Here is a 26089-nt window from a genome sequence, read left to right as displayed (position 1 = left end):
AAAGATTTTGAATCCAAAAAATGTCTTGGAAATGCAATATCAACACTTATTAGTACAGCAAATTCAACACATCATATGTAGAAGAGAAAGCATTTTAAATAAAAAGGAAAAATAATACAAATTCCATGTCTCAATAAATATCAATCTCTGGTGGGAAATGTAATCAGTCAATCTGTCAAAAAAGTTTAACTTTTTAAAAAAGATTTTTGTCGTACATAACACACACACTATCTTGTGCTCACAGTTTTTCCTCAGAGCACAGCATTAAGTATAAAAATAAAACCTGATACCTGATGTCTCTCTATTATAATAAAATAATCTTGGGAAGAGAGACGAGACGTGACTTTCTCAGAGAGACACTTTGATGTCCCGCAAGACAAGATTTTGTGCCAAGAGATTTAACCACGCCCGGGACCGGAAATAAAAGACAAAGAGTAGATGACAAAGTAGAACATCGTAAAGAATTCAAAAACGTTGCCGCGATACACATGCACAGCAGATTAGAGATAATGGAAGTACGAAAATTTGAGAGTCTCAAAAAAATGATAGTAAAGATCGCATTAGCACAAACGGAAATTATTACTCTGTGAAATAACAGAACAGCAAAAAGAGACTGAATATATTGTTCAGATTTAAACTTTAAGCCCGAGACTTGTAGATCGTCTAATTCGTGTTGCCATCAGGGAAGAGTAGTGTTTCTTCCCAATGAAGAGGCGTATCTGCGAGAATTAAAAGATTTGTTGTTTGGTGAAAGTGAATTCCCGCAAGAGAAAATTTCAAGCCCCGTGAGGCAAGACTTGACTCTATGCAAAGAGATTTGGAAAAGTCCTGCCCACATCTAAAACATTTACAACCACGCACACGGTTCAATCATTTCTCATTTGTGTGAATGCTATTGTCAGACACAGTTTGTGTAGAGAGAAAGAAACGATATTCACTCACGGGCAGTTATATGTTGTGTTGTTACAATGTAATTCCAAACATGGAATCAAAATTCAATGTGATATTGATGGAAGGTAAAAGCAAAAAGTGATAGAATATATGGACATAGGTGATATGACAGAAGTATATAGCTATTGTTTGGCTTTAAACTTTAAGTCAGAGACTTGTAGATTGTATAATTCGTGTTGCCATCATGGAAAAGTAGTGTTTCTTCCCAATGAAGAGGCCTATCCACGAGAATTAAAAGTTTTACTGTTTGGTGAAAGTGAAATCCACATACGCAAGCAGCAGAGACACAATGTTGCTGGCGCATAGCGCAGGCAGGGGGATTGGTGAGCGAAGTGAGCAGGGGGCCAAGTCCCCTAGTACAGTATAATTTAAAAAGATGTTTTTCATTTTATAAAACTATTTATAGATAATTGATATATTAAATTAAGAGATTATGTCATTAGATTGTTTGATTATGTTTCAGTGTCCTGCAGAATTTGTAAAACAAAATTACAATGGAAAAATATTTCTGGTGAAATTAAAAATCTACCAATACATTTTCATTTTGAGCAGTACTGTAAATGACAACAGGCTGAAACACAAAACAATGAAAACATTCAGCACACTAAGCTGTCATTTTAATATGCATGATAGTTTTTATTAATTATTAGCTAATTGTAGAGCATATGCCCTCAGGGATTGTTCTGTTATTTACTTTGCAGGTTTTTGTATAATGTTCTTGAATAATTCTAAGCAGTTTGTTAATGTTAGAACTTTTTAAAATGATACTCAACAGTTATAATTGTGTACAATGCCTTTGGCTTTAAAGGCTACTGTTTTGGGGTGAGGAGGACATACTAAAGCCTCACTACTTCAACTACCTAAACCTTATCCATCGATGTTGTTAGTTAAATTAGATGCTCTCCCCTCTGTTAAATTGAACATCCAGCACAATATGGATTCTAAATTTATACAGGAAGATTTGGGTCTGAGATGAGTGCCTAGTCTCTTTCATTCCTAGATTTGTGAAAGCTCTTGTATACATCCTATTTATGCTCTTAGAATCACTGCTGTATAATCCATTGTTATTGGTAATTTTAAAATGTAAATTACAGTATATTGCATTGCATATACAGAAGTGATTTCCTTCTGATTTGCTGTGGACTTTCATTCCCACTGGCCTTTTTGTTATTTCTGTGCATTCTGCCCATGGATAGATATCAGCATAATTACTTCCTATTTACATCAAACTCTTCACACAATAATATTCTTTGAATTCTGCATGTGGCAGTTGGCTTTCTGAGCAATTGGCCCGAACAATGTCCTATCCATCTACATCCCTGAAACATCCACTCTTGCCTATGTGTTCTGTATATTCAGAAAAATGTCCCACACATACTGCACAGTAACCTCATGCCTCTAGATTTAAACCTTACTGGAAGTGTGCTTAACAGCATATCCATTTATTGTGATACTCATCTTTTTAACATGCCCAATCAAGGTTTAAGTAGTTAAGTAATCTTTGAGTCATTCCAAATCAAATTTAATCATGCAGTATTAATCATACACAGGAAGATACAAAGCAAAATCATACTGTCCCATTTTCTTTTCAAAATTAAAATTAGCAGCATCTGTTTGTAAAAATGTGAAATGAATGTCTTCAATTTGATGAAGCTTTAATACTGAACTTAGCCGCACTACATTCAGTTTTGTCACCCTGCCTGCACAGATTTGTCAGGAGCCTTGGTTGCCAGCAGATACTCTAGTCCAGTACAACTATTGTTAAGGCCTAGGTAAAGAAGCTCATGTCTATATGTATTGTTTTGCCTGGAGGTACTAATTATTTATTTTAAATTGTGTGTTTTTAATATTACCATGCATTATTTCAAAAGGTTCATTGTAGGCATTGCTCTGTACACACTACTAATTTGCAAGTCACATAAAGGTAGCTCTGTTTCTCTGCCACATATGCATTAAACTATTTTTGTAACCTTTACTTTTATATTGCTTATACTTCCATCCAACTTGCAGAAAATCTTGCACATCTTAAATATTGATATAGCCTTTAAAGAGTTCATCTACCATAGCCCTTTGCTTCCTGTGTTTAAGCCAATTTCACATCATCTACATACTGCACCTTGAATTCCCACTTCTTGGTTTCATTATTGGGACCTTATGAAAAACTTTCTAAAAATCAAAGATGAACATTATCATATACACCTTTCCGATTGTATGCTTTTGTTGCTTCTTCACAAATATCTAGCATATTAGTGAAATTTGATTATCCCTAACTAAACCTCTATTTGTTAGTCACTAATACACCTATTCTTGACACGTGATTTTCAACCTTTTAATTGAAATTGCTTCCATAATGTACCCATAATACATATTAAGCTAAGTAGAAAAGAGTTATTTGGATCTGCCTGATCACTGTTGTTATATAATTGGGTAGCATCTGCTAGCTTAACACCTCCACACATTGCCCCAATATATAGTGATTTTTGAAAAAACACATCAAGGATTTATATATGTACTTACTATCCTCCTTAAGTCACGTATGATTAGTATGTATTCCATACTTACCACAACAGAGTGCACTGCTCCAATTCTTGCACAGGCTAACAACGTATACACCAACTCTGGAATCATAGGAAGATAGATTGCTACTTTGTCACCCCTTTTCACTCCTGAGTAAAAATAATGAAATACAGTTTATTTTTAGATGAATTTAACACATGACATATTTTTGATTAGTTCTGTCTTGTTTACTTTAAACTTAAAATGCTTTCTTCTCGCCATTTTCAAGACTTTTTTACATGGAAAGTGAATGTTATCCAGAGCTATCAGATAGGAAGCATGGAAAATGTTACAGAGAAGGAACCACAGTCACTGATTTCCTGAAAGTGTTCATATCCTTTTTTGATGATAGACAAACATGACATTGGAACTTATTTCTTTTTGCTCACACATATGGCTCATTTACTGTACAATGGAAACAACATGGTTGCTCTATAAATCAAAGAAGAAAAGTGTGCTGGTATGTTCATAGTTTTCTGAGATCCATGGGTAGTAAGCTGTTGGCATTATAAGGAAGAATCAAATATTATTTTTTGTTATGATATGTAAATCCTCATTCCATCCATCCATCCATTATCCAACCCGCTGAATCCGAACACAGGGTCACGGGGGTCTGCAGGAGCCAATCCCAGCCAACACAGGGCACAAGGCAGGAACTAATCCTGGGCAGGGTGCCAACCCACCACAGGACACACACAAACACACCAAGCACACACTAGGGCCAATTTAGAGTCGCCAATCCACCTAACCTGCATGTCTTCGGACTGTGGGAGGAAACCGGAGTACTGGAGGAAACCCACACAGACACGGGGAGAACATGCAAACTCCACGCAGGGAGGACCCGGGAAGCGAACCTGGGTCTCCAAACTGCGAGGCAGCAGCGCTACCACTGCGCCACCGTGCTGCCCCCTCATTCCTTCTTCTGTTAATGTATTTGAAATATGCTAGTAGTTATATTCTGGGATCATGGAACAACATTTACCATCTACCTTTCACCTTGCTCCATCAAATTATCTGCTTGGATACCACAGAGATGGTCTAAAATGCTATGATTCAATCAATGACAATGAGCAAAAGAATTGGTGCACACTTGGCTTGCCACATAGTTTTTCTGCCTCAAGGATTCACCTTCCTGAGTTTGCATGTTCTTCCAGTCAGACTTCTCTGTGGATTTTTTCACCAGGTATTTCAGTGTCATATCAAAAAGTGCTCTCCCACCGCAGGAACTTTGTTTTCTGGAACCAAAGAGTTTGTGTATGATGTAGGCCCTGGGTTACTTGTGGTCCCTTGCCATTTTTATGTGTTTGCATTTACCACAGGAACTATAACCTTAATGCAAAGTATGAGACAATGAGGTGTGCAAAGAAGAGTGTGAGAGAAGATGTGAAGATGTGAGAGAGAGAAGATGTGATGCAAAGTGCATTTACAGAGGACGACACACACCACACCAGGGATCTGAAGAGAAACATGGTGATCAAGAGTTCACAGGGGAACCACCACCCCCTCACCTAATTGCTTCAAAGTGATTGTGACTTCATGGGGGAGATTATTGCTCCACTGTATCTATGTAGAGTGAAGAGTGTCTAAATGTCTAACAGATTTGTAAAATGGCGCCAGTGCTTGTAGTCAACCAGTTAGCATAATTCATCACCTGAGCGCCACCCATTATAATCTCTGGTTGAATGAAAAGTACATAACCTGGAATAGGAGCTAACAAAAGTACCAGGAACTATAAATGACCCAAGTTCCTGTGGTGGGAATGCTACAAAAGTTCTGAGTTTTTATAAAGTCCATAGTTCCTGAAAAAAGTCCCCACAGTAGAAAAAAAACGTAAAGACATCTGTGTTAGTATAATTGGCCCTGTGTAAGAATATATGAACAATTTCTCAGGAAACAAATCATTCAGCCCAATCTAGCTCAGCAAGTCACTATTCACCTGACTTTTGCACAAAATCAAAAATCATGATTGAAGGTCCAAGAAGTATTACTAACTAACAAAAAGCTTGGTAATTTCCTGCATGAATTTATGTTTTCTTGAATAACAAAATATTTAGCATTTGTGTGACATTTACCCTTAGCTAATTTCTATTTGTGTCCTTGCTATCTAGTTGAAAAACTCATTTTAAAGTAAAAGTTGACAACTACTATAGTGTCTCATTTTAACCTCCACTTGGTTTTAATTGGATGACCCATCCCTAGTTGGTTCTTTGGTGATTGGTCTTATGCTTGATGCTGTGTCCTGCTCCAAATGGACAGGTGACTTTTTTACTGAGCTAAATGGGAGAAACATGTAAAAAAAATGAAACTAAAACAAATAAAAATAAACCTAGCTTCCAAATCCAAACGATTCACAAGAATCAAAGTTGGGAAAACAGGATTGAATAACAAAAGGAGCCCCCAGCTGACCTTTTATCCCTTTACATCAATTACAGACAGTTTACAACCCTTGAAGCTGAGCCCCTAGAAACGCATAATGCAATGCTTATGACGGTTCTCAGATTGGCCACATTAGAGGAATCTGAAAACAGCAGTGAAGACATTAAAATTTAAAAATAAAATTACACAAGCCTAATCATGACATGCTGCCAGTACAGGCAACGGCTTCTGTTAGCTTGAGCTGGTTTAAGTGGGTTTAACAATATTATATGGGTTGGAGACGGTGGCACTGACCAGAAAGCAGGAGACAGAGCTGGAGGTGGCAGAGTTAAAGATGCTAAGATTTGCACTGGGTGTGACGAGGATGGATAGGATTAGAAATGAGGACATTAGAGCAGGCATGTCAAACTCACTACCATTGGTGGGCCGCTTCAACTGCCATACGTGCGCCAGCGGGCCGCACTGTAACAAATACTATTATACAAAGTTACTGTAGCTTTCTTTCCAATACTGAAAATTTTAAAAAATGTAACTTTAAAGAAAAGCAATTTATTTCCATACAATCTCCGTACAACAGCGTACAATTAGAGTCTTAGCCTCTTAGCCAAGTCCTTATATTATTATATTATATTCATTATATTATATTCATTGCTTATATAGGAGTCTTACAGTGTGAGATTTATTTCTTTTGTCCCAACACTTGGCATCTCTTGTTAGTAACCAGTTTGTCAATATCAGGCTTGAAATCTTGTCCAGCTGCAACTTTTATGAGGGATGACAGGTGCTCAGCAGTAAGTCTTGAGCGATGTGGGGTTTTGGTAGCTTTCATTAACGAAAACAATTGCTCACAAAGGTAAGTGTTTCCAAACATAGACAGTACTCTCAATGCCAACTTATGGATCTGCACATACGAGGGTGGCAGGTAAGCATACAAGCCTGGCACACCAACTTCGTTGTATTTTGTCATCAGAATATAATCTGACTGCAGTTCAATCAGTTCCACTTGGATATTCGCAGGCTCATTCTTAACATTGTAAGAGTATGGTGACGAACAGCACAAAATCCTGTTCGTGTGAACTGAAATCGCGAAAACGCTCACTGAATTCATTGCTCAGTAATACAAGTTGGAAAACAAATCCTCCAAAAATCTAATTTTACTTTACTAAGTTTACTTCAAAGTTTATATTGTAAAATAAGCCGATATGCAAAAAGCCCCCTGACCTACACTAATTATACAAACTCAAAATCACAAAAATCTGTTAATAAACAACTCACCAACCTCTTGCGTTCATTTCAGATCTTCACCTGTAGTCTGCACTAACTGTTCGTTACAATACTAGCACAAAATTACATAAAACTAGAGCAAAAAAATGTGAAAATATGCGAGCTATTACTACTCGTGATGGTCAGTTCTGCCCAGTGGCCAGTCTCAGCAGCCCAGCCAGTAGTGTAGCCCAGTGGTCCGCAACCTTTTTGACACCAAGGACAGCTTTACTAGAAGCAAATTTTTCCAGGGATCGGTGGGTTGTTGGAGGTTGGAGTTTATGGGTGATTATGGGCAGGTTCGTAGGGCAGTTTTATACACAATTTACATTTCATTTCTATTATTGTTAAGTTATAATATAGTAATAGAAATTATACAGCTTACCATAATGCAGAATCAGTGAGAGCCCTGAGCTTGTTTTCCTGAAACCAGACGATCCCATCTGGGGAACATGGAAGACAGTGACACGCGAAGTGTGTTGCTTATGTTCAGTCTACTCCATAATCTCGTTTTGATTGCTGTCACTGCAGAAAACGTGCATCACAAAGATAGGATGTTAGAAATGGAAGCAGCTTCAATAGCTTCCTTCGCGTTATTTTAATCTTCTCCTGTCTACAAGTTATTCTGACGAGAATTTTTCTCAGCATTTCCATGCGATTATAAATTTTCAGGGTGCGAATGATGCCCAAATCCAATGCCTAAAGCACTGTCGTGCAATTGGGTGGGAGGAATTCAACTTGAACATTATCTAAGTGCGGAAGCATGTTGTGGTCAGCACCGTTATCAGTCAGAAGCCAAATTATCCTTTTCTTCTTTTTCATATCGTGAGGTTTCTGAACTCTTTTGGGATCTGGGATCCACCCCACCCAACGGGAACGACACACTGAAGTGCATCCCGAAGCACTATTGCCACGTGTGAGATTGTTTGTCCGGGTCCCAAGAGAGTTTAAAAACCTCATATATTCTTGAATGAGTGCCACATTAATATGAATGTATCTTGAACAAGCATCACTGCAACCACATAAAAATGGCTTTTTCGGCGTCTTCAAATGCAGCAGTTCGCATATGTTTGCAATCTGAGATTTTTCTTCTTTTTTTGCATATAACAAGTATGCCGTTTCTATAGGAGGGTGATAATAAGTTAAATTCTAATGGATGTTTTTCAAATGTTGATGAGCAATAAGGAAGATGTATCACTTAAAACTACACAAAACAAAAACAGCAAAAAAACAGTACGAGGATAGTTTGAAGAAAGAAAATTTTTTACAATGTTTCTTCTGTTTAGGGATCGTTGTGCAAATGTCCACAACTGAGCTGTGACCGCAGAACTAACTGCTCTCTGGATGATTCATTCAAGCTTTTTAAGGTCACTTCGTTGTAATGAAAGTATCTGGCTGCTGAATGTACTTCGTAGTAACGAGATTTCTGTGGACTCGTGTCATATAGGGAAACTGTCAGAAACAAAAAAAATACTTTGTTTTAATACTCTCTCACCGTGGTCTCTCCTCTTTCTGCGCCGCTGCAAAGCCCCACCCGCCTAGCATTCTGAAAAGTGTCCTCAGTGAAGGGAGTAGCCTTTTTGCTGTAGCCCTTCACTGAGTGAGTCTCCGTTGCTGACAGTTCTTTTGTGGCCTTATAGTGGGGCCACAGACCGCAGCCTAGCACTTCAGTTGCGACTTCGCGGCTGCAACTATAGTAGCAGATGACGTTTCCAGTACTGTAATGCCATGGGAAAATGTGCTTTTGTCAGAAGGCAGAAGTAAGAAAAGTCAATAAGTAACACCAAAGATGCAGAATGATTCAATCACAAATGATAGCAATCATTTTGAACAAGTTTAGTGCTAGCTAGGATTTGTCATGGGGGCCGCACAGATTTCTGTTGCGGGCGCCCGGGGGCCGCGTGTTTGACATGCCTGCATTAGAGGGTCGACTCAAGTTGGACGGTTGGGAGACAAAAGTCAGAGAGGTGAGATTGTGTTGGTTTGGACATGTTCAGAGGAGAGATGCTGGGTATACTGGGAGAAGGATGCTAAGGATAGAGCTGCCAGGGAAGAGGAAAAGAGGAAGGCCTAAGCGAAGGTTTATGGATGTGGTGATAGATATGGATGCAGGTGATGAGTGTAACAGAACAAGATGCAGAGGACAGAAAGATATGGAAGAAGATGATCCGCTGTGGCAACCCCTAACGGGAGCAGCCAAAAGAAGAAGATGTTTTATGACAATACAGAATGGGGAAGGGGATTTTTAATTTTTTGTATGTTAGATGGATCACAGATAAACTCTGAATGGTTCCATTAAAATAGAAATTTTAAGATTTTGACATTTGAAGAATCTTATGTTTACTCTTTTCAACCCACTGCCCTCTCAAAGAGATCCAGTGTGTTGTACATTTTCAACTATCAGAATTTTTAGTTGTTTATTAATTTGGACAGTAAATGGTGATGCTTAATTTAGTCATTAAGGCAATTAATTTATCTAATTCCAAATGGAATATAATATTTCAATGAATATTAGTGGTTTCAACAACACCATGTTAGAGTTTACAATAACATCCATGTATTTTCACTTCTTCATGACAATTCTTAGTGCTCTCTCAATCTAATAAACTGTACTTTTTTAGGATCAATTGTCAGATCTCATTGAATGGGTTTACATAACCATTTAGCCAATGAATCCTCTCATAAACTGAAAGTATTTTGAGAAACTCTTTTTGGAGCTCTATGCAACTTACTCTTTGCAAAATGCTAACATAGATAGGTAGAACTGGAGAACTTTATTTGTCCCAAGGGGGAAATTTGTTTTTTTTTACATATATATACAGTAAATATGTAAATAAATAAATAAATACATACATACATACACACACTTTGATCAGAACACAAACTGGAATGAATATAAAGCAAGAAAATTCAAAAGAAAGAAAAGCTGTCACTGTGGCTGTCACAGTCACAGTGAGGCATTAGCAGATATATTGCTGTTGGTATTAAGGAGCTCCAGTAGCATTTTTGACACACTTTTGCTGAAAAGAATTCACACAGATTATTAAATGGCCTGTGAATCTTATTTAATTATGTATACAGTATGTTTAAAATCACCTATTCCTATCATAGTCAAGACATTTCAACTTGTCAGGGTCCAGACAGTGATTGTTCATTACTTTTCTGTTTTTAACTGCTAGTAACAAAATGCTATTTTGCTGGAAAGCAACTAGTCTAAAGGACCACTGAAATAGTTTACTTAAAATTATTTATTTAAGCTTAAAGTTTTCTTAATGTAAGGTCTGATGTTTTGCTGCTGCATTTAATAATAGTGACAGATTTATTATTGTATGTTTTAATTTAAGAGTAAATAATACCAAAAAGGTTCAATAAGAATAAAACTACTGCTTCCACAGTATTCACAAAGCGGTCTCATATATTCATGTGTGGTTTAACTGGCTCCCATTCTGTAGACTGAAGTACAGTATACAGTATGTACTTTAATGGACATCACTGCAGGTGCCTTTTTGAAGAAACATTGCCAGCTAATGAATGAAAGGCATTTCATTTTTATATATTGTATTTTCAGGAGATTTTCTTAATCTTAAAATTTCATGCACTGTCATAATTTACAGGAAAGCAGCTGTGAGCATTTTAACAAATGTTTGAACTCATCCATGCTGTGATACTTGATGTTCAAATTTATCACCAAAGAACTAAATGTCTGTATGTCAGTTGGCTTGTATGGCAAAAATCAGGGGTAGTAATAAAAAAGGTCAATTGTGGACAAGAATGAAGACAAGATGGCTGCTGTAATATATTCACTTATCATGGCACTGGAGAGTGGCAGTTTGTTGCATGCTGATTAGTACATGCAAGTAAGAATTTCACTGAAAGCCATTTTTTCACTGAAGTTTGCTGCTAATGTAGAAAGAATGACAACTCACAGTCAGGGGAATGAGTTTTCATAGACTGTCCAATGATACACACTAAAATGCTCACTGCTAAATTTAAATGGTAGGTTGCTACATATGTGTAACTTTAATTCTTTAAATGCACCTGGTTCTCCGAATGGAATGAATAGTGAAAAATGGTCAGAGTCATCTTGTAGGAAATACAGTATATGTTTATGTGGTTGTTAACCACGAGCTAACCTCTCAGTGGCTATTGCTGCCTACTAAAGATACTGCTGCAAATCTGAAAACTAATCTTGTTCTTTATAATACTGATGAAACAAGACTACAAACAAACAGCTTTAAATAGTAAATCAATTAGTTTATGTATGCTTTTGTGGTTTTATTTTCTGTAAACTGAAACATTATTCTCCATAAGGAAAATTAGGTCCAAAGTGGCTCCAATTGAAATAAACAATGATAAGACAAGAGTATTGAGAAGCTAGCAGAAATTAGCAAAGAAATATAGCTTAAAGAATCTTACTAGAATTTTAAACAATACAGTTGAGCAATAAAGCAATACAAATGTGGTACTTAAATATGCGCACAAGATCCAGATTCTTACTTTGAATTCTTTTTTAATCTTTATTATATTAATACCAGTAACGGTGCACTGCATGATAATGTGCAGTGAGTACACTTGACTTAAACATTCCCAGTTTTCATCCTCTTTCTCAGTACATTTTAGCATTTGTTTGCTCAGAGGTTGATGCGCTTGCTGCTTCATGAGCAGCTCTTCTTTTCTCCACCCTAACGGCCCGCTTCTTCTCTTCTTTTGTCGGCATCTTTTCGAGTTAAAACTGATTAGGTCAGTGTTTGTGTTGCAATTACTTAGTACATTTTCCTTAATTTTTCACTTAAGTCTTCAATCTGCCTCAAGAATGATTTAAGATATGAACAGGTAGGGGAAGTGATGGCAAAGGTGGCAGGGATGAGAACGGCGCCCATACGCATGCGCCACACAGCCACCCTACTGGCCTCTGCCGAGAATTGATTCTACAATAAAATAAAATTAAAGTAAAAAGAGGAATAACCTTGGAGGTCAATCATCACCCTGAAAGCGGATAGTAGACGTCGCATAGTATATGTGTACCCAATTTCAGGTCAATAGGTCAAATGGTTTGTGAACTACAGGTGATTTAAAATCCTGGACAGACAAATGGACAGCCACAGTAGCATATTATATAAGAAGATACTTTTTCATTTTATATATTTCATATTATATAGATAGATAATATGTTTCAGAGAGACATTATTTGCAGCGTTGTTGGCCATCAGTTTTGTTTTTGTTCCCTACTCTGCCACTAACTCCAGCAGATCAAGAGTGTGGCCCATAACTGAGTCTGCCTTTTATATCAACTTGTTGATTTGGTGTGCCTCTCTTGAAGTGATGTTACCACCTCAACATACCACAGTATAGAAAATCACACTGGCTATCACAGAGTTGTAGACCTTGTAAAGGATGTCACTAAACACGTTAATTAAAGGAACACCATTTCCTAAGAAAAAAAGAATCTGCTCTGCCCTTTCTTACATAGTTTCTCTATGTTACAAGAACAGCCCTGCTTGTCATTGATGCATGTGTAGCTAAAATAATATTTTGACCTTGATTCTCTGCCTACAATGTGCACAGGTTGTGGATAGTGATAGTACATTTATCCACACTTCCAATTACACAATCTTCTTAATCCAATTCAACGTCACATTAGCATCAGGGACAAGGAAGGAACTAAACCTGGACATCACATGAGCTTATTTCAAAGCATATTACTATACACACCTCCGATCGCTTAAGCCAGGTAAATTTAGAGACATCAAAGAAAATAGCATGTGAGAATAAATCTATGAAAAACAAGGAGAATGTAAATAGTTCATGTAGTTGTTGACATGGCCACGATTTGTACCTAGTCTCCTGGTTCAGTGAGTAGCATTTCTAGATTTTTTATTGTTATTATTATCAAATAAAAGTCTACATAACGTATACATTTACGTGAATAAACTGGTGGTTTCTCACAGTTTAGTGGTATGCATTCAGACTAGCTGACACATGATACTGCTGAGTGTGCATGATTGTCTTTGTGTCTGCTCTCTAATGTACAAGTACTGGTTTCTCTTCTGATTGGCTATGCTCTGGTATCCCATAGTCCTGACTTTAAAAAATGTGTTAAAACTACAAGTATGGATAACACTGTTATTTTTTCAAGTACTTAAAAGACCTACCCATGCTTTTTAAAACGTTTGCAAACTTGCAGACTTGTTTCAGAAGCAGATTATAAGTAATACAGCAGCCTTGCCCAGGTGAGTTCTGTTCCCTGCAATGATAAAATGATATATTATGGTTATTTGATGCCCCATGACAACCTGGCTATTTGTAAGTACTGTACAGGGTGGTCCAGATCTAATTATGCAATTATGAAAAGGCAAACACATCGCACCCGCTGTTCGACTGACAACTGTCTCCCCGCCATTTTGGAATGCAGGGCAGGTGCTGCCATCTATCGGCAACTTTTTGTGAATTCTCTTTGTAATAAACTTAATAAATTATTGCATAATGAAAATTGCATAATTAGATCTGGACCACCCTATACTTTGAAATTCAACTAAAATATTATAAAACCACTCTAACAAAATCTGTTAAATTAAAAATGATTTTCTACTGGTACAAGGCGCAAGGAGAAAATAAGTAAAATTAGTAACGCAAACATGACAGAAGATAATATACCTGTAATTCTCAAGCAGTACTATCAACTCCATACATTAAAAGATTACTTGAATAGTGTACAGAGGTAAATATTTTCTTCCCTCCATGTCCTCCCTCCATCAGTCCAGAACATATGGAGAGCTAAAGATAACTGTTCACTCTCATCATCTGCATTTTCCTTGTCATTTACCAACTATTGATTTTAAATTGCATATAATAACAGATAAGACAACTTCACACCTTATAAAAAAGCACTCTCAAGAAACATGAAAAAAATGAAAGCACAAAAAAAGAAGCAGCCAGGGGCCTCATTTATAAAGCTCGCAATTTGTGAGTACGCAACTTCCCATGCAAATGTTGAGATATATAAAAGAAAACTTGAGAAGGGAACATACAGTATATATATTTACAAAAGCTCTGACCTACAGTATGTGTGTGCAACATTTCATCGAAACTGGGAAATGATGACACCCTTGATAAAATAGGGAAATGCAGTAAAACCAGCTAACTGAAGACTCACATCTAAAATTATTCATATCACTGAGCTGTTATTACAGTGTGTGTTGACATGACAAAGATATTACACCTCAAAAATGATAAATATGATGTACAGACTGTATGTTAGTTCCTTTTTAAGGAGGCCAATGCTGCATATTTTCAATTAAGAACTTTTTTGGGGTTTTTTTTGTCCCTTTATATTAGCTTTTTACTTATCTGGGAATTGGCTCATATGTTCTTTGTGTTTTGTGGATACTTCACCCACTTGTTCATTACAGTTGAGTGACTACTCCCAGCCCTATGAAGGCCGATGGGTAATTCAGTTCCTCTGTGGTACATGTATGTGCTGGTGGTTGGTGAGTTTTCCCTACCTTACTATTGCTAAATCTTTGTGTTGACTTGCTTTTTGACTCTTTTGCTTCTGTTTTTATGATTCTGATTTCTTGGTTAATATGGACTGCTTTTTGGCAACTCCTTTTTATCTTGTTTGGCTCTTTTGACTTTTGTGTTCTGTATTTTCCCTTTTTTGTATGAAATCTTTCATTTATAAAGATTATTTAAGATTACTACTTCATCCCCACTGGAGGTTTATGGTCATCCTCCCTCTGGTAAGATTTGGACATATATTTTGTAAAGATTACTTGTATTTTTTAACTTTTGAAACCAAAACCCATTTGGCCTGGGGTAGGCCAAAGCTAGCTATTGAAGTAAGGGAGTTAGCTTTATCTGGGCAGGCTAGTGGGTAGTCTGGCTTGCTTTGTGGCTCTGTGTTGGAGGCCTCACACCATTTTGGCCAATTCCGCATGTGACTTTTGTTTTCTTAATAACTTTGTTGTAAGTGATGTGTGCAAGCAGCAGTTATTAATCCAGAATAATTCACTTCATGATGCTAATATATCTGTCTTAAAGTCAGTTCACTTAGACCTTGCCTTTGATTACTTAGATTCAGAATAGAAGTAGGTCTTAACAATCTACCTCCTTGGTAGTGTACCAATCCTTGCTTACTCTTCTACCTCAAAAATTCTGAATCCAAACTAACCATATAGGCCATTAATCTGACATTGTTTAAAGTAATTTTTGAGGTTAATCTAAGTAGTATCAGCTCACATTCATGATACAGAAAATTCATATCCTTTTTGATAGAAAACATATCTGTAGAAATGTTGAATTAACCTGTTTACAAAATATGTCAAAGCCAACAAAGATCATTTCCTCAAAGATGAATTGCAGAAAAAAAGTAGAAATGTCCAATTAATCTAACGGAAGTGATGCAACTGTGAATTGCTTCAGTAAATGATTTAAGGGCAACTTCTGTTTGTGGTTGAGCAACTGCCCAGCTCGCTCAAAATGAAATAGCTATCAATCATGTGCCAAAGATCAATCAGTCAGTCTGTCAATGTCCAACCCGCTATACTCTAACTACAGGGTCATGGGGGTCTGCTGCAGCCAATCCAAGCCAACACAGGGCACAAGGCAGGAACAAACCCCGGGCCGTGTGCCAGCTCACTGCAGGGCACACACACACACACACCCACACACCCCCACTAGGGACAATTTAGGATCGCCGATGCACCTAACCTGCATCTCTTTGGACTGTGGGAGGAAACCGGAGCACCTGGAGGAAACCCACTTAGGCACGGGGAGAAAATGCAAACTCCACGCAGGAAGAACACGGGAAGCAAACCCAGGTCTCCTTACTACGAGGCAGCAGCGCTACCACTGCGCAACCATGCCGCCCTGTGCCAAAGATTCCGTATGTAAAAGTTACAAAGAAAACTGGTATCTTAAAATAGCATCAAATTATTTTTTATCTCCACCCATTTTTTTCTTCTAATAGAGATTAGATTATTTATTATAAAGCTGGGCTCTCTTGTATTTTATAGGTCTCAGGATTAGTAATTGCCTGGACTGGAACAATGCTACGTTCTTTGACAATTTGACTGCAGCTTGTGAAACATGGGAAAGGGTATGATAGATATTAATGTTTCACAAGACAATACCTTTAAGGCAGGACATCTGAGGATCAAACAATATATAATCTGACTTTCAGTCTGTCTTTGAAATGGTATCCTATTAGACTACAAGTAGAGTGCAAGAAGAGTACAGAATGAGCTTAAAGACCTAAAAGAATTCTGCACTGTATAAGAGCTGTTTTGAGAATTAGTTGAGGTCAACAATGGAGTTCAACAGGGCTCAGTGCAAGAGAAACTTTATTTTAATATGTACATATTAATTTAATTTGCAGTGAACACTAAATAAGGCAGATTACCAATTACTCTAGAGCAGTGATTTAATTTAATAAAATGAGACAATTTCACTACACTTTCAAGCCAAAAAAAAATGTTCTTTATTGCTTCTTTATGCCATTATTGAATTGAAAATAAAAATGCACAATTCATGTATGCTTTGAGAACACAATATCGTGAACGATCAACTCTCAATTGAGTGAGTTAAAGAGCGGGGAAATTATTCACATTTTTTAATATCAATCCATACACAACTGAGATAAAAGAATAGAAGTTTCACAATACAGAATTGGATGGGGTACCAACCTCACACACATCCGACTACGCATCGTTTCAAAATAAAATGTATTTAGTTAGTGTTTTAAAATTTATAGAAAGATGTTCAGTAATGTTTTAAAGCACAAGGAAAATCTCTCCAGTCATACAACATGCAAGTGCAGGGCAGACCTAGTGATTTGGATGGCCTAAGCGAACACAGGTATGGGGGCCTCCTTAACGCTTATGTTTCTCTATGAAAGCTGGTGTATAAATCATGCTGTCAGATAAAAAGATTAAAACAACATTTATTATAATGAATTGAAGAACAGCCCAACAGCTAACCACCAAGTTTTGGTGAAAATACAAAAAGAAAACAAACTGTGGATTAGAAAACTACATTATAACTGTAGATAAGTGTACGTGTGTGTGTGTGTGAGACAGAAAAGCTGACTAAGTTTGTGATTATCCTCTCTGAGAGATTGTGTGCCAGGAGGCCACTTGTTAACCACTTCTTCTTTCAGTTTTGCCTAACTTTCATTTTTCCACGGAGTTTGCCACTTTTTCCTGTGCAGGGCAGCTGCCCTTTTCCACACCCCGCCAGCCTCATTTCTCAGCATGATTACATCCTTTGCTTGTGCAGTGACACTGCTCTGCTTGTAATCTTCATTTGCATGAACTGCACACCTCATTTCTGTGCACAATCATAGCTGAGGTGAGAAAAGGATGCACTCCCTAAGAATACCCCACTCACTACAGCTTTATTACCAACAAATATCAAGAAATCAAAAAACACAGGTCAACTAATTTTCTTTATTCTGTTTCAACCAAATCAAGTTAAAGTGTTTTTGAAATTTTGGAGAATTTAGTTTTTCTTTTGTGAGGGTTTATCCCTATACATTTTTTTATCGAAGTGTACTTTCTAGGTGGATACCTACTGACCTTGATGAACCACTCTGCCAAATTTCAACTTTTTAACTAAATAAGAAATTAGAGATTTTGTTGATCAGTGAGTCAGGCAGACAGCTTTGCATTTTAGACATATATACACTCACCTAAAGGATTATTAGGAACACCTGTTCAATTTCTTATTAATGCAATTATCTAATCAACCAATCACATGGCAGTTGCTTCAATGCATTTAGGGGTGTGGTCCTGGTCAAGACAATCTCCTGAACTCCAAACTGAATGTCAGAATGGGAAAGAAAGGTGATTTAAGCAATTTTGAGCGTGGCATGGTTGTTGGTGCCAGACGGGCCGGTCTAAGTATTTCACAATCTGCTCAGTTACTGGGATTTTCACGCACAACCATTTCTAGGGTTTACAAAGAATGGTGTGAAAAGGGAAAAACATCCAGTATGCGGCAGTCCTGTGGGCGAAAATGCCTTATTGATGCTAGAGGTCAGAGGAGAATGGGCCGACTGATTCAAGCTGATAGAAGAGCAACTTTGACTGAAATAACCACTCGTTACAACCGAGGTATGCAGCAAAGCATTTGTGAAGCCACAACATGCACAACCTTGAGGCGGATGGGCTACAACAGCAGAAGACCCCACCGGGTACCACTTATCTCCACTACAAATAGGAAAAAGAGGCTACAATTTGCACGAGCTCACCACAATTGGACAGTTGAAGACTGGAAAAATGTTGCCTGGTCAGATGAGTCCAGATTTCTGTTGAGACATTCAAATGGTCAGAATTTGGCGTAAACAGAATGAGAACATGGATCCATCATGCCTTGTTACCACTGTGCAGGCTGGTGGTGGTGGTGTAATGGTGTGGGGGATGTTTTCTTGGCACACTTTTGGCCCCTTAGTGCCAATTGGGCATCGTTTAAATGCCATGGGCTACCTGAGCATTGTTTCTGACCATGTCCATCCCTTCATGACCACCATGTACCCATCCTCTGATGGCTACTTCCAGCAGGATAATGCACCATGTCACAAAGCTTGAATCATTTCAAATTGGTTTCTTGAACATGACAATGAGTTCACTGTACTAAAATGGCCCCTCACAGTCACCAGATCTCAACCCAATAGAGCATCTTTGGGATGTGGTGGAACGGGAGCTTCATGCCCTGGATGTGCATCCCACAAATCTCCATCAACTGCAAGATGCTATCCTATCAATATGGGCCAACATTTCTAAAGAATGCTTTCAGCACCTTGTTGAATCAATGCCACGTAGAATTAAGGCAGTTCTGAAGGCGAAAGGGGGTCAAACACCGTATTAGTATGGTGTTCCTAATAATCCTTTAGGTGAGTGTATGTACTGCATACATATATATAGTAGACCTTTCATGGTGCTTTAATTGAACTGATTCATTTCTCCATCTGCTGTACCTATCTCCACAGAACTGATTACTAGTCCCACATCCAAAAATATGGCAACAAAAGCACACCACAATTTCATACTTCTCACTGTATGCTATCCATGATGTACTTATCCTTTCTACATTTTTCATTAGTATATAATAATTAGTGTTAGTAAATTGTTGTCTATAGAAGGGTGGAAGGTACATTCAAAAAAGTGTTAAAATATGTGTTTAGATAGATAGATAGATAGATAGATACTTTATTAATCCCAAGGGGAAATTCACATAATCCAGCAGCAGTATACTGATACAAAGAAACAATATTAAATTAAATAGTAATAAAAATGAAAAGAATTAAAATAAAATTAATGTTCGCAATTTACTCCCCCGGGTGGAATTGAAGAGTCGCATAGTGTGGGGGAGGTATATTTCGTTTTTATTATTTTATTATTAAATCCAGGAAACATCACCAGTTAGTGTGTAACTTTCAATGGAGTTCTTTAGGATTATTACTTCTAGCACAGGGCCCTAAGCGGCTGCTTACCTCACTTATATGTTAAGTCTACCCCTGGAGAAGTACATAATCTCAGAGACATGCAGTTAGCAGAGTAGTGCAGATCGGGTAGTGACAGCTGCTGTAACGGCACATTTATTTCATGGAAATGAAATCAGCAAGCACTACATTGCTATCATTCATTTTTTAAATCAAAGTGGTTTCTATTAGCTTATTACTACAGTCTATGGTTTTAGTTGACTAAAATCACACATGACACATATTTGAAAAGTATAAGAGCAAATGCTATGCTGTCTGTAGTTACAGAAATTTACACAAGCATAAGCAACAGAACAAAGGCTATTTTTTGGGGAATTCTGAAATATTAACTTTTAATTAGCAAGCCTGATTCCACAAAAGGTACCAATAAAGCTGGGATAAATCTATAAAAGGAGGAATTTTGAAATTTAGAGTATCCAGTATGTGACATTTTAAGTTTGAGTTAATTTGTCTTGTGGCAGCACGGTGGCACAGTGGTAGCGCTGCTGCCTCACAGTTAGGAGACCTGGGTTCGCTTCCTGGGTCCTCTCTGCGTGAAGTTTGCTTGGGTTTCCTCCGGGTGCTCCGGTTTCCTGCTGCGGTGGGCTGGCGCCCTGCCTGGGGTTTGTTTCCTGCCTTGCTCCCTCTGTTGGGAATGGCTCCAGCCATCCCTTGACCCTGTAGTTAGGATATAGCGGAATGGATGGATGGATAATTTGTCTTGTGGATTAAATATTCTTCTTCAGTAGGTACTATTAATCAGCTAATGTCTCCACCATACACAGATGTAATCTCACAACAGCAAGTATCGTAACCCTGACAAAACATTTTTCTGATGAACCTGAATTGAAAAGTATGTTATTTTTAAAGCAGCTTTAAAGAGTTTGAGACTTTTGATATTGGTTTTAAGCATTTATCTATTTCTTAGCTAAAGGACTGAAACTGTAATTAAATAAATTTAGTACTTTCACACAGTAAGATAAATCAGGCACCCCTTGACAATCAAAATATTCTTTATAAACCCCATGCTGAAATCTCCCAAAGAAAATAAAATGCCCCCTATTTGTCATTACCCCAGGAAAAATTACTTCTCATACATGAAATTCTAACTTTGATAGGTATATTTTTTGTAAAATGAAAGCATGAAAATTTTAGGGCTTCTCATTTTTTATTCCATAGAAAACCACACTATTGTTAATAGTACATTAAATATAATTAGTTATAAAATGTGTGCATAATAAAAATTAAAAAGCATACACATATACACAAAACAATCTGTAACACGTCATTAAAACCCCTCAAATACAGTATTTTGGGGGATAAAGCGGTAGCAACTTTAGCTTTACTTTATAACAGTTCTGTATATAACAACTTAGAAGAAAAAAAATGGTGGTACTTTGGAAAATTTAAATTTCTTGGGGTCGTAAGCCAAGACAAAAGGATGAGAACTCCTGCTCTACATTCACCAAATTTTTACATGAGGAGATGTGTGGCAAATTAGGGTTCATTTAAATAAATGAGATATTACGCAGTATACTATATAAGGTATAGTATATACGTATAGATGAATAATGAAACATATCACAATTTATTGACTAATATCCATCCATCCATCCATTTTCTAACCCACTGAATCTGAATACAGGGTCACGGGGGTCTGCTGGAGCCAATCCCAGCCAACACAGGGCACAAGGCAGGAACCAATCCTGGGCAGGGTGCCAACACACCGCAGTTATTGACTAATATTTCAACCTTAATTGCTGAAATAGCATTAAAAAATATAAGAATCATAGGAAAACAAAACAATAAAACAACAAAAAAGAGTAAAGCAATAACATTAACAGCAGTCATTTTGCTTCCTTCAAAATACTGTATAACCAATTCTGTTAGCCACCACTACTTAACAACTCAAGCACATACCTGTACATCCAGTGAGCCTCTATATCTGCGGCTGTAGAATGTCACTTCATTATTGCAGAAAGACCTGACAATTGGAGGGCAGTGGGACATGTCTCAGTATGTTGTGACCCAGGCCATCCTAAAGATGCTATATGGGGTTAAAGTCAGGAAGCAGGCCAACACATCACCTACATAAATAGTTTTCATGACAACTGTCACTACACAAGATTTATGTAGTCTGACATTTTTCTTTCTGTAGGGTACCATCATGTTGGAATTATTTTCCTCTCTGGCTCATTCGAGGTATGTGATAACCTGCCGGGGTGAAAGGGAGTGCTGTTGCTAATCATATCTTCTCCTCTTCTCCCCACAGCTTAGAGAAACTTCCCAATAAGGACACTTAGCCATGTCCTTTCCGGTCCACATGATATCAGAAGCCAGGCTGCCCGAAAGGAGGCGTCATTTTTCAAGCTGAGCAGCACCTAGAGGGTCGTATAATTGCGCAAGAAGGGCACTTATTTAAGTTAGAGAACGATATTAAATGGGACGATCTGGTTGGTGTCCCAACTATTCTCCTTTGTTGTGACCTGCTATTACTGTACCCTGCCACAATATATATTATTGTATATAAAATATTTATTGTTGTATGTTAATATATATTGTATATAATAATAACAGGTCAAAAAAATGATACGAAATTATGTCCTCTGAATCCTTAAAATGTTAGACTTAGTTCTAACATTAGCCATCCATTGGTAATAGTCCCTTATCCGCTTTCTTTGCAACAGTAAGGGTTAGCCATATGACCCAAAGAGACAGATTGGAATTTCAACATGACTTGATGAGAAGTTAATGCAAATAATTTTTTTCACCACCTCTTAGATTAAGCTAGTCAACAGATGAACCTTGGTGAAAATCAAAATTTAGTGTATAGTATCTTATTAGTAAGCTGCTTGCAAAAAAGCTTACAGGGACAAAGAAACAGTGCTGTAGCATTAGTCAACTTTATACATGCTTTTCTACACACTCTTGGGTTTTGTCATGTGAGGAACCCATTCCTGGCATTATTTTCAACTATTGCCATGAAATTTAAAAGTTGACCTTCATTCAAGTCTTAGTTTTCTTTATTTATTTTATGTCAGAATGTTTTGAAGGCTGCCCTGTGGTGGGCTGGCGCCCTGCCCGGGGTTTGTTTCCTGCCTTGCGCCCTGTGTTGGCTGGGATTGGCTCCAGCAGACCCCCGTGACCCTGTACTTAGGATATAGCGGGTTGGATAATGGATGGATGAAGTAGACCCTAGTGGTAGGATTTTGTTTTTAGTTTTCAACTACATTTTGTCTGTCACACTCAAGTATTGTCTTGTCCTTTATTATCTTGGTAGCCCTTATTTCTTTGTTCATATTATAACTACATGACATTTTTCTAAGATCACCATAATCTCCAGACACTGCTAAATGTTCTCAATGGGCTAAGAAATTGAGAGAATGAAAGACAAAAATAAAATGAATGCAAGATTTTGTTTCATGATAAAGAGAAAAAAAGGAAAACTCTGCTGCTGAGAAAAGTATTTAAAAACTTTTGACCACAAACAAAGTTCACTCAGAATTTACATAAAATGTGCAATGGGGATATGCAAAGAAGTATTGGAGGGAGGATTATTACTGTTTCTGAGTTAATGCAGACAAATGGATCATACTCTTAGAATTTCAAAAACTGCTGGCAAAATCCAAAAATAAGTTCACTTTGTATTATTTGTATATGGAGAAACAATTACCAGCTTAGAACACCCCCATCTTAGATACCAAATACCAAAAAATAGCTAGTTTCACCACCTGCATCAGTGATGCTGATCTGCAGGCTCCTCCTGAGAAGACTGAGCACACCACAGTTCTTAGATGAAGCTGAAAAATAAGTCATTAACCAATAATATTTATTTTCACAACAGTGGACATCAATGACCAACATAAATGTCTTTTGAAAGATAGCTACATCAACATGATGATAATGGAAAAAGGCCAGCATGCGCTTAGTGCAAGGACCAGAGCCCAAAGTACTAATCTTCTAGAAATTAATATCGAGATTAGCCATAGGGATAGAAAAAATACTAGTAGAGAGACAAAAGAAAGATTAGATGTGGTAGCCTGCAATCTGTAAATAGCAATTGATCTAAATAAAATTTAACATGACTCAGTTTGCCACTCAGAGTTACCACCAGTTCCCCCACCTCTATATTCCATACCATCTCTATCCTAAAGTAATTCACTCCCCAAATAAGATCCAGGAAAGCAATAGGCTTCCGCCCTGCCCCTTAATCAGTCCTTCTCCTACTACCACAAAACAGATTAAATTCTAAGCAATAGAGGAAGTTTAGTCCCTTGATGATAAAAATAACATGGACATAAAAAAAGACGTGGACCACCGAATGAGATTTCTTGGACGCAGTAGGGCTCTTTCGGTATAAGCTGGTAATCTGTATGCACTGGAAATTTAATGACAATGAGACGAGGCCTAGAAGGTTTAACACAGACAATGTACATCCAGTGTGCCTCCGTTATCTCCAGGAGGAAATTCATGACTTTTCTGAACCACAGAGACTTCTAAAGCTGGAGGAGGCAATAGTGAATCATTTTTAGACACCTTTATTTAAATTGAATTCCCTACTACAAGTACACATGTAAAATCCCCTGCTTTTGCACTTCACCTGAGTGAAGTAAGGGTAAATACATGTATTCGGTTTGACCTATTTTGTATTGTACTTTCTTTTCTTGTTGCCTTGAATATCATTGTTCAGTGCTGTGATCTGTGAAAAATATCAAAGATGGATAAAGTTATAATTGAACAAAACCATCTTAAAAAGTATAAATTGATTGTTCAGTCTGTTTAAGTTGAACATTCTCTGTGTCTAATTGGGTAGGTGACTGTGTCATATAGTAGAAAAGTATAATAAATAACCAGAGTTAAAAAGTTAGTTATCTCTAGTGTTTTTATGTCCTGTTCCATTTCCCCAAGGTAAATGCAGCCAACAGTGCTAAACATATTACTGCCAATACTATATTTAGCTAATGCATTGTACAAGGGTAGAAACATAATGCGATGGCTAGCACTGTTCGTTCACAGCACTTGGGGCACAACATGAAATTGGCCCAAAGGAAACTTTACAGTGCACTTGCACATGTGTTTGTTTCCATCACTTTCCCCAAAGGAATTCAGTTTCCTCTTACAGTTCAAAGTGCTTTGTTTAATTGGAGTTGCTAATTTACAGTACATGCGCATGTCATCAAACTCACAATCACCAACCATGACACAGTAAAATGGAAAAAGGGTGGATTTATGGACATAGTACATTGTATCAAGGTATTTATACTGCTGCTTAACATTTCAAAATACCAAGGGTAAATTTTGCTTATTTAAAATACATTAATTGATTTATTATGAACAAAACAATGTTTTGTATGAAAATATTGAACTTGATACCAAAGGTGTGATTTGCACATGGGTACACAGCTTCTCACACTAGTGCCTTGAGTAACTCATGAACAATCTACCTTATCAAATCTGTCAGGCTGATTCTATGATCTTGCTTGTTCAACTGATATTTAAGCATTTGTCCTACTAAGTCTGTATTTCACTGATGTCTGGTTAAAAATGAGCTGCTTGAGTTAACATCCTGAGGATATTATGAGCAAAACACCAATTTGACTGAGCAGACACTGGCATCATAGTTGCATGATGCCGGAAACTTGATTTCAAGGTGGTGAGTATGCCAGAGACACTACATGAAACTGACATCAGGTGAGCTCTTCAGTAAAGACCGAAAATAATTTATGTATTAACCGTTAGGCTTTTATATTAATTGCACAGATTGTGATATAGATAGTACACTTATGAAAATTATAGATCACACCAAAATTGAAGGGGCAGTAAATATAATTCAAAAAGATGTGGATAATCTTTAAAACTAGGTCAACAACCGGAAACGTTGTGTTTACTGTAGGCAAACCCAAAGTGGAAAATGCAGGAAAAAGAGACACTAGCTATAGAGTAAATACGGGCAATGCTGACCTACAGGATACAATTTCTGAAGAGAATTTAGGTAGATTTATGTTTACATTACATGCTCTACATCCATGTGATGCAGTGAAGCAGTTAAAAAAGCAAATTGCCAGGCTATGTTATAACACAAATCAACAGACGTTATGCTCAGTCTCTGTAATTCACTGGTGTAATCACATCTGGAGAACTACGGATCGTTCGGGTCTTAACACAATAAAAAAGGCATACTTTAGTTGCCGCAAAGGCAGTGCAGAGAATAGCATTCAAGAACATCACAGGACTGAAAAATGAAAGGGCATATTCTACTCCAACATGGAAACTACTCTTTAGTCTTGAAGACAGATGACTACCTGGGAATGACTTGTGCACATATCCTTTCCTTTAAAAACTTCTCATAAATTCCTCTTGAAATGTATAACAGTAAATAATATTTCTTTTAAAAATGCATGCAAGTTAGGCAGGTTTGCTATTAATATTTCATTTGTATTTATTACCTATTAATACCTTTCAGAT

General features: G+C 37.3%; 1 protein-coding gene across 1 annotated transcript in view; it reads right to left on the bottom strand.

The window, feature by feature from the left end:
• acss2l (acyl-CoA synthetase short chain family member 2 like) overlaps positions 1 to 26089 on the bottom strand; it is a 97983-nt gene that overhangs the window by 52544 nt on the left and 19350 nt on the right. The window contains 2 exon segments of the mRNA XM_039754781.1: positions 3514 to 3617; positions 13299 to 13390. Of these exon segments, the coding sequence (XP_039610715.1) occupies positions 3514 to 3617; positions 13299 to 13390 (196 nt within the window).

This window comes from Polypterus senegalus, chromosome 5 (genome assembly GCF_016835505.1).
Source record: "Polypterus senegalus isolate Bchr_013 chromosome 5, ASM1683550v1, whole genome shotgun sequence".
NCBI lineage: Eukaryota > Metazoa > Chordata > Cladistia > Polypteriformes > Polypteridae > Polypterus > Polypterus senegalus.
Note: the sequence above shows the minus strand (reverse complement) of the source record. Positions and strands in the feature narration are given on the sequence as shown.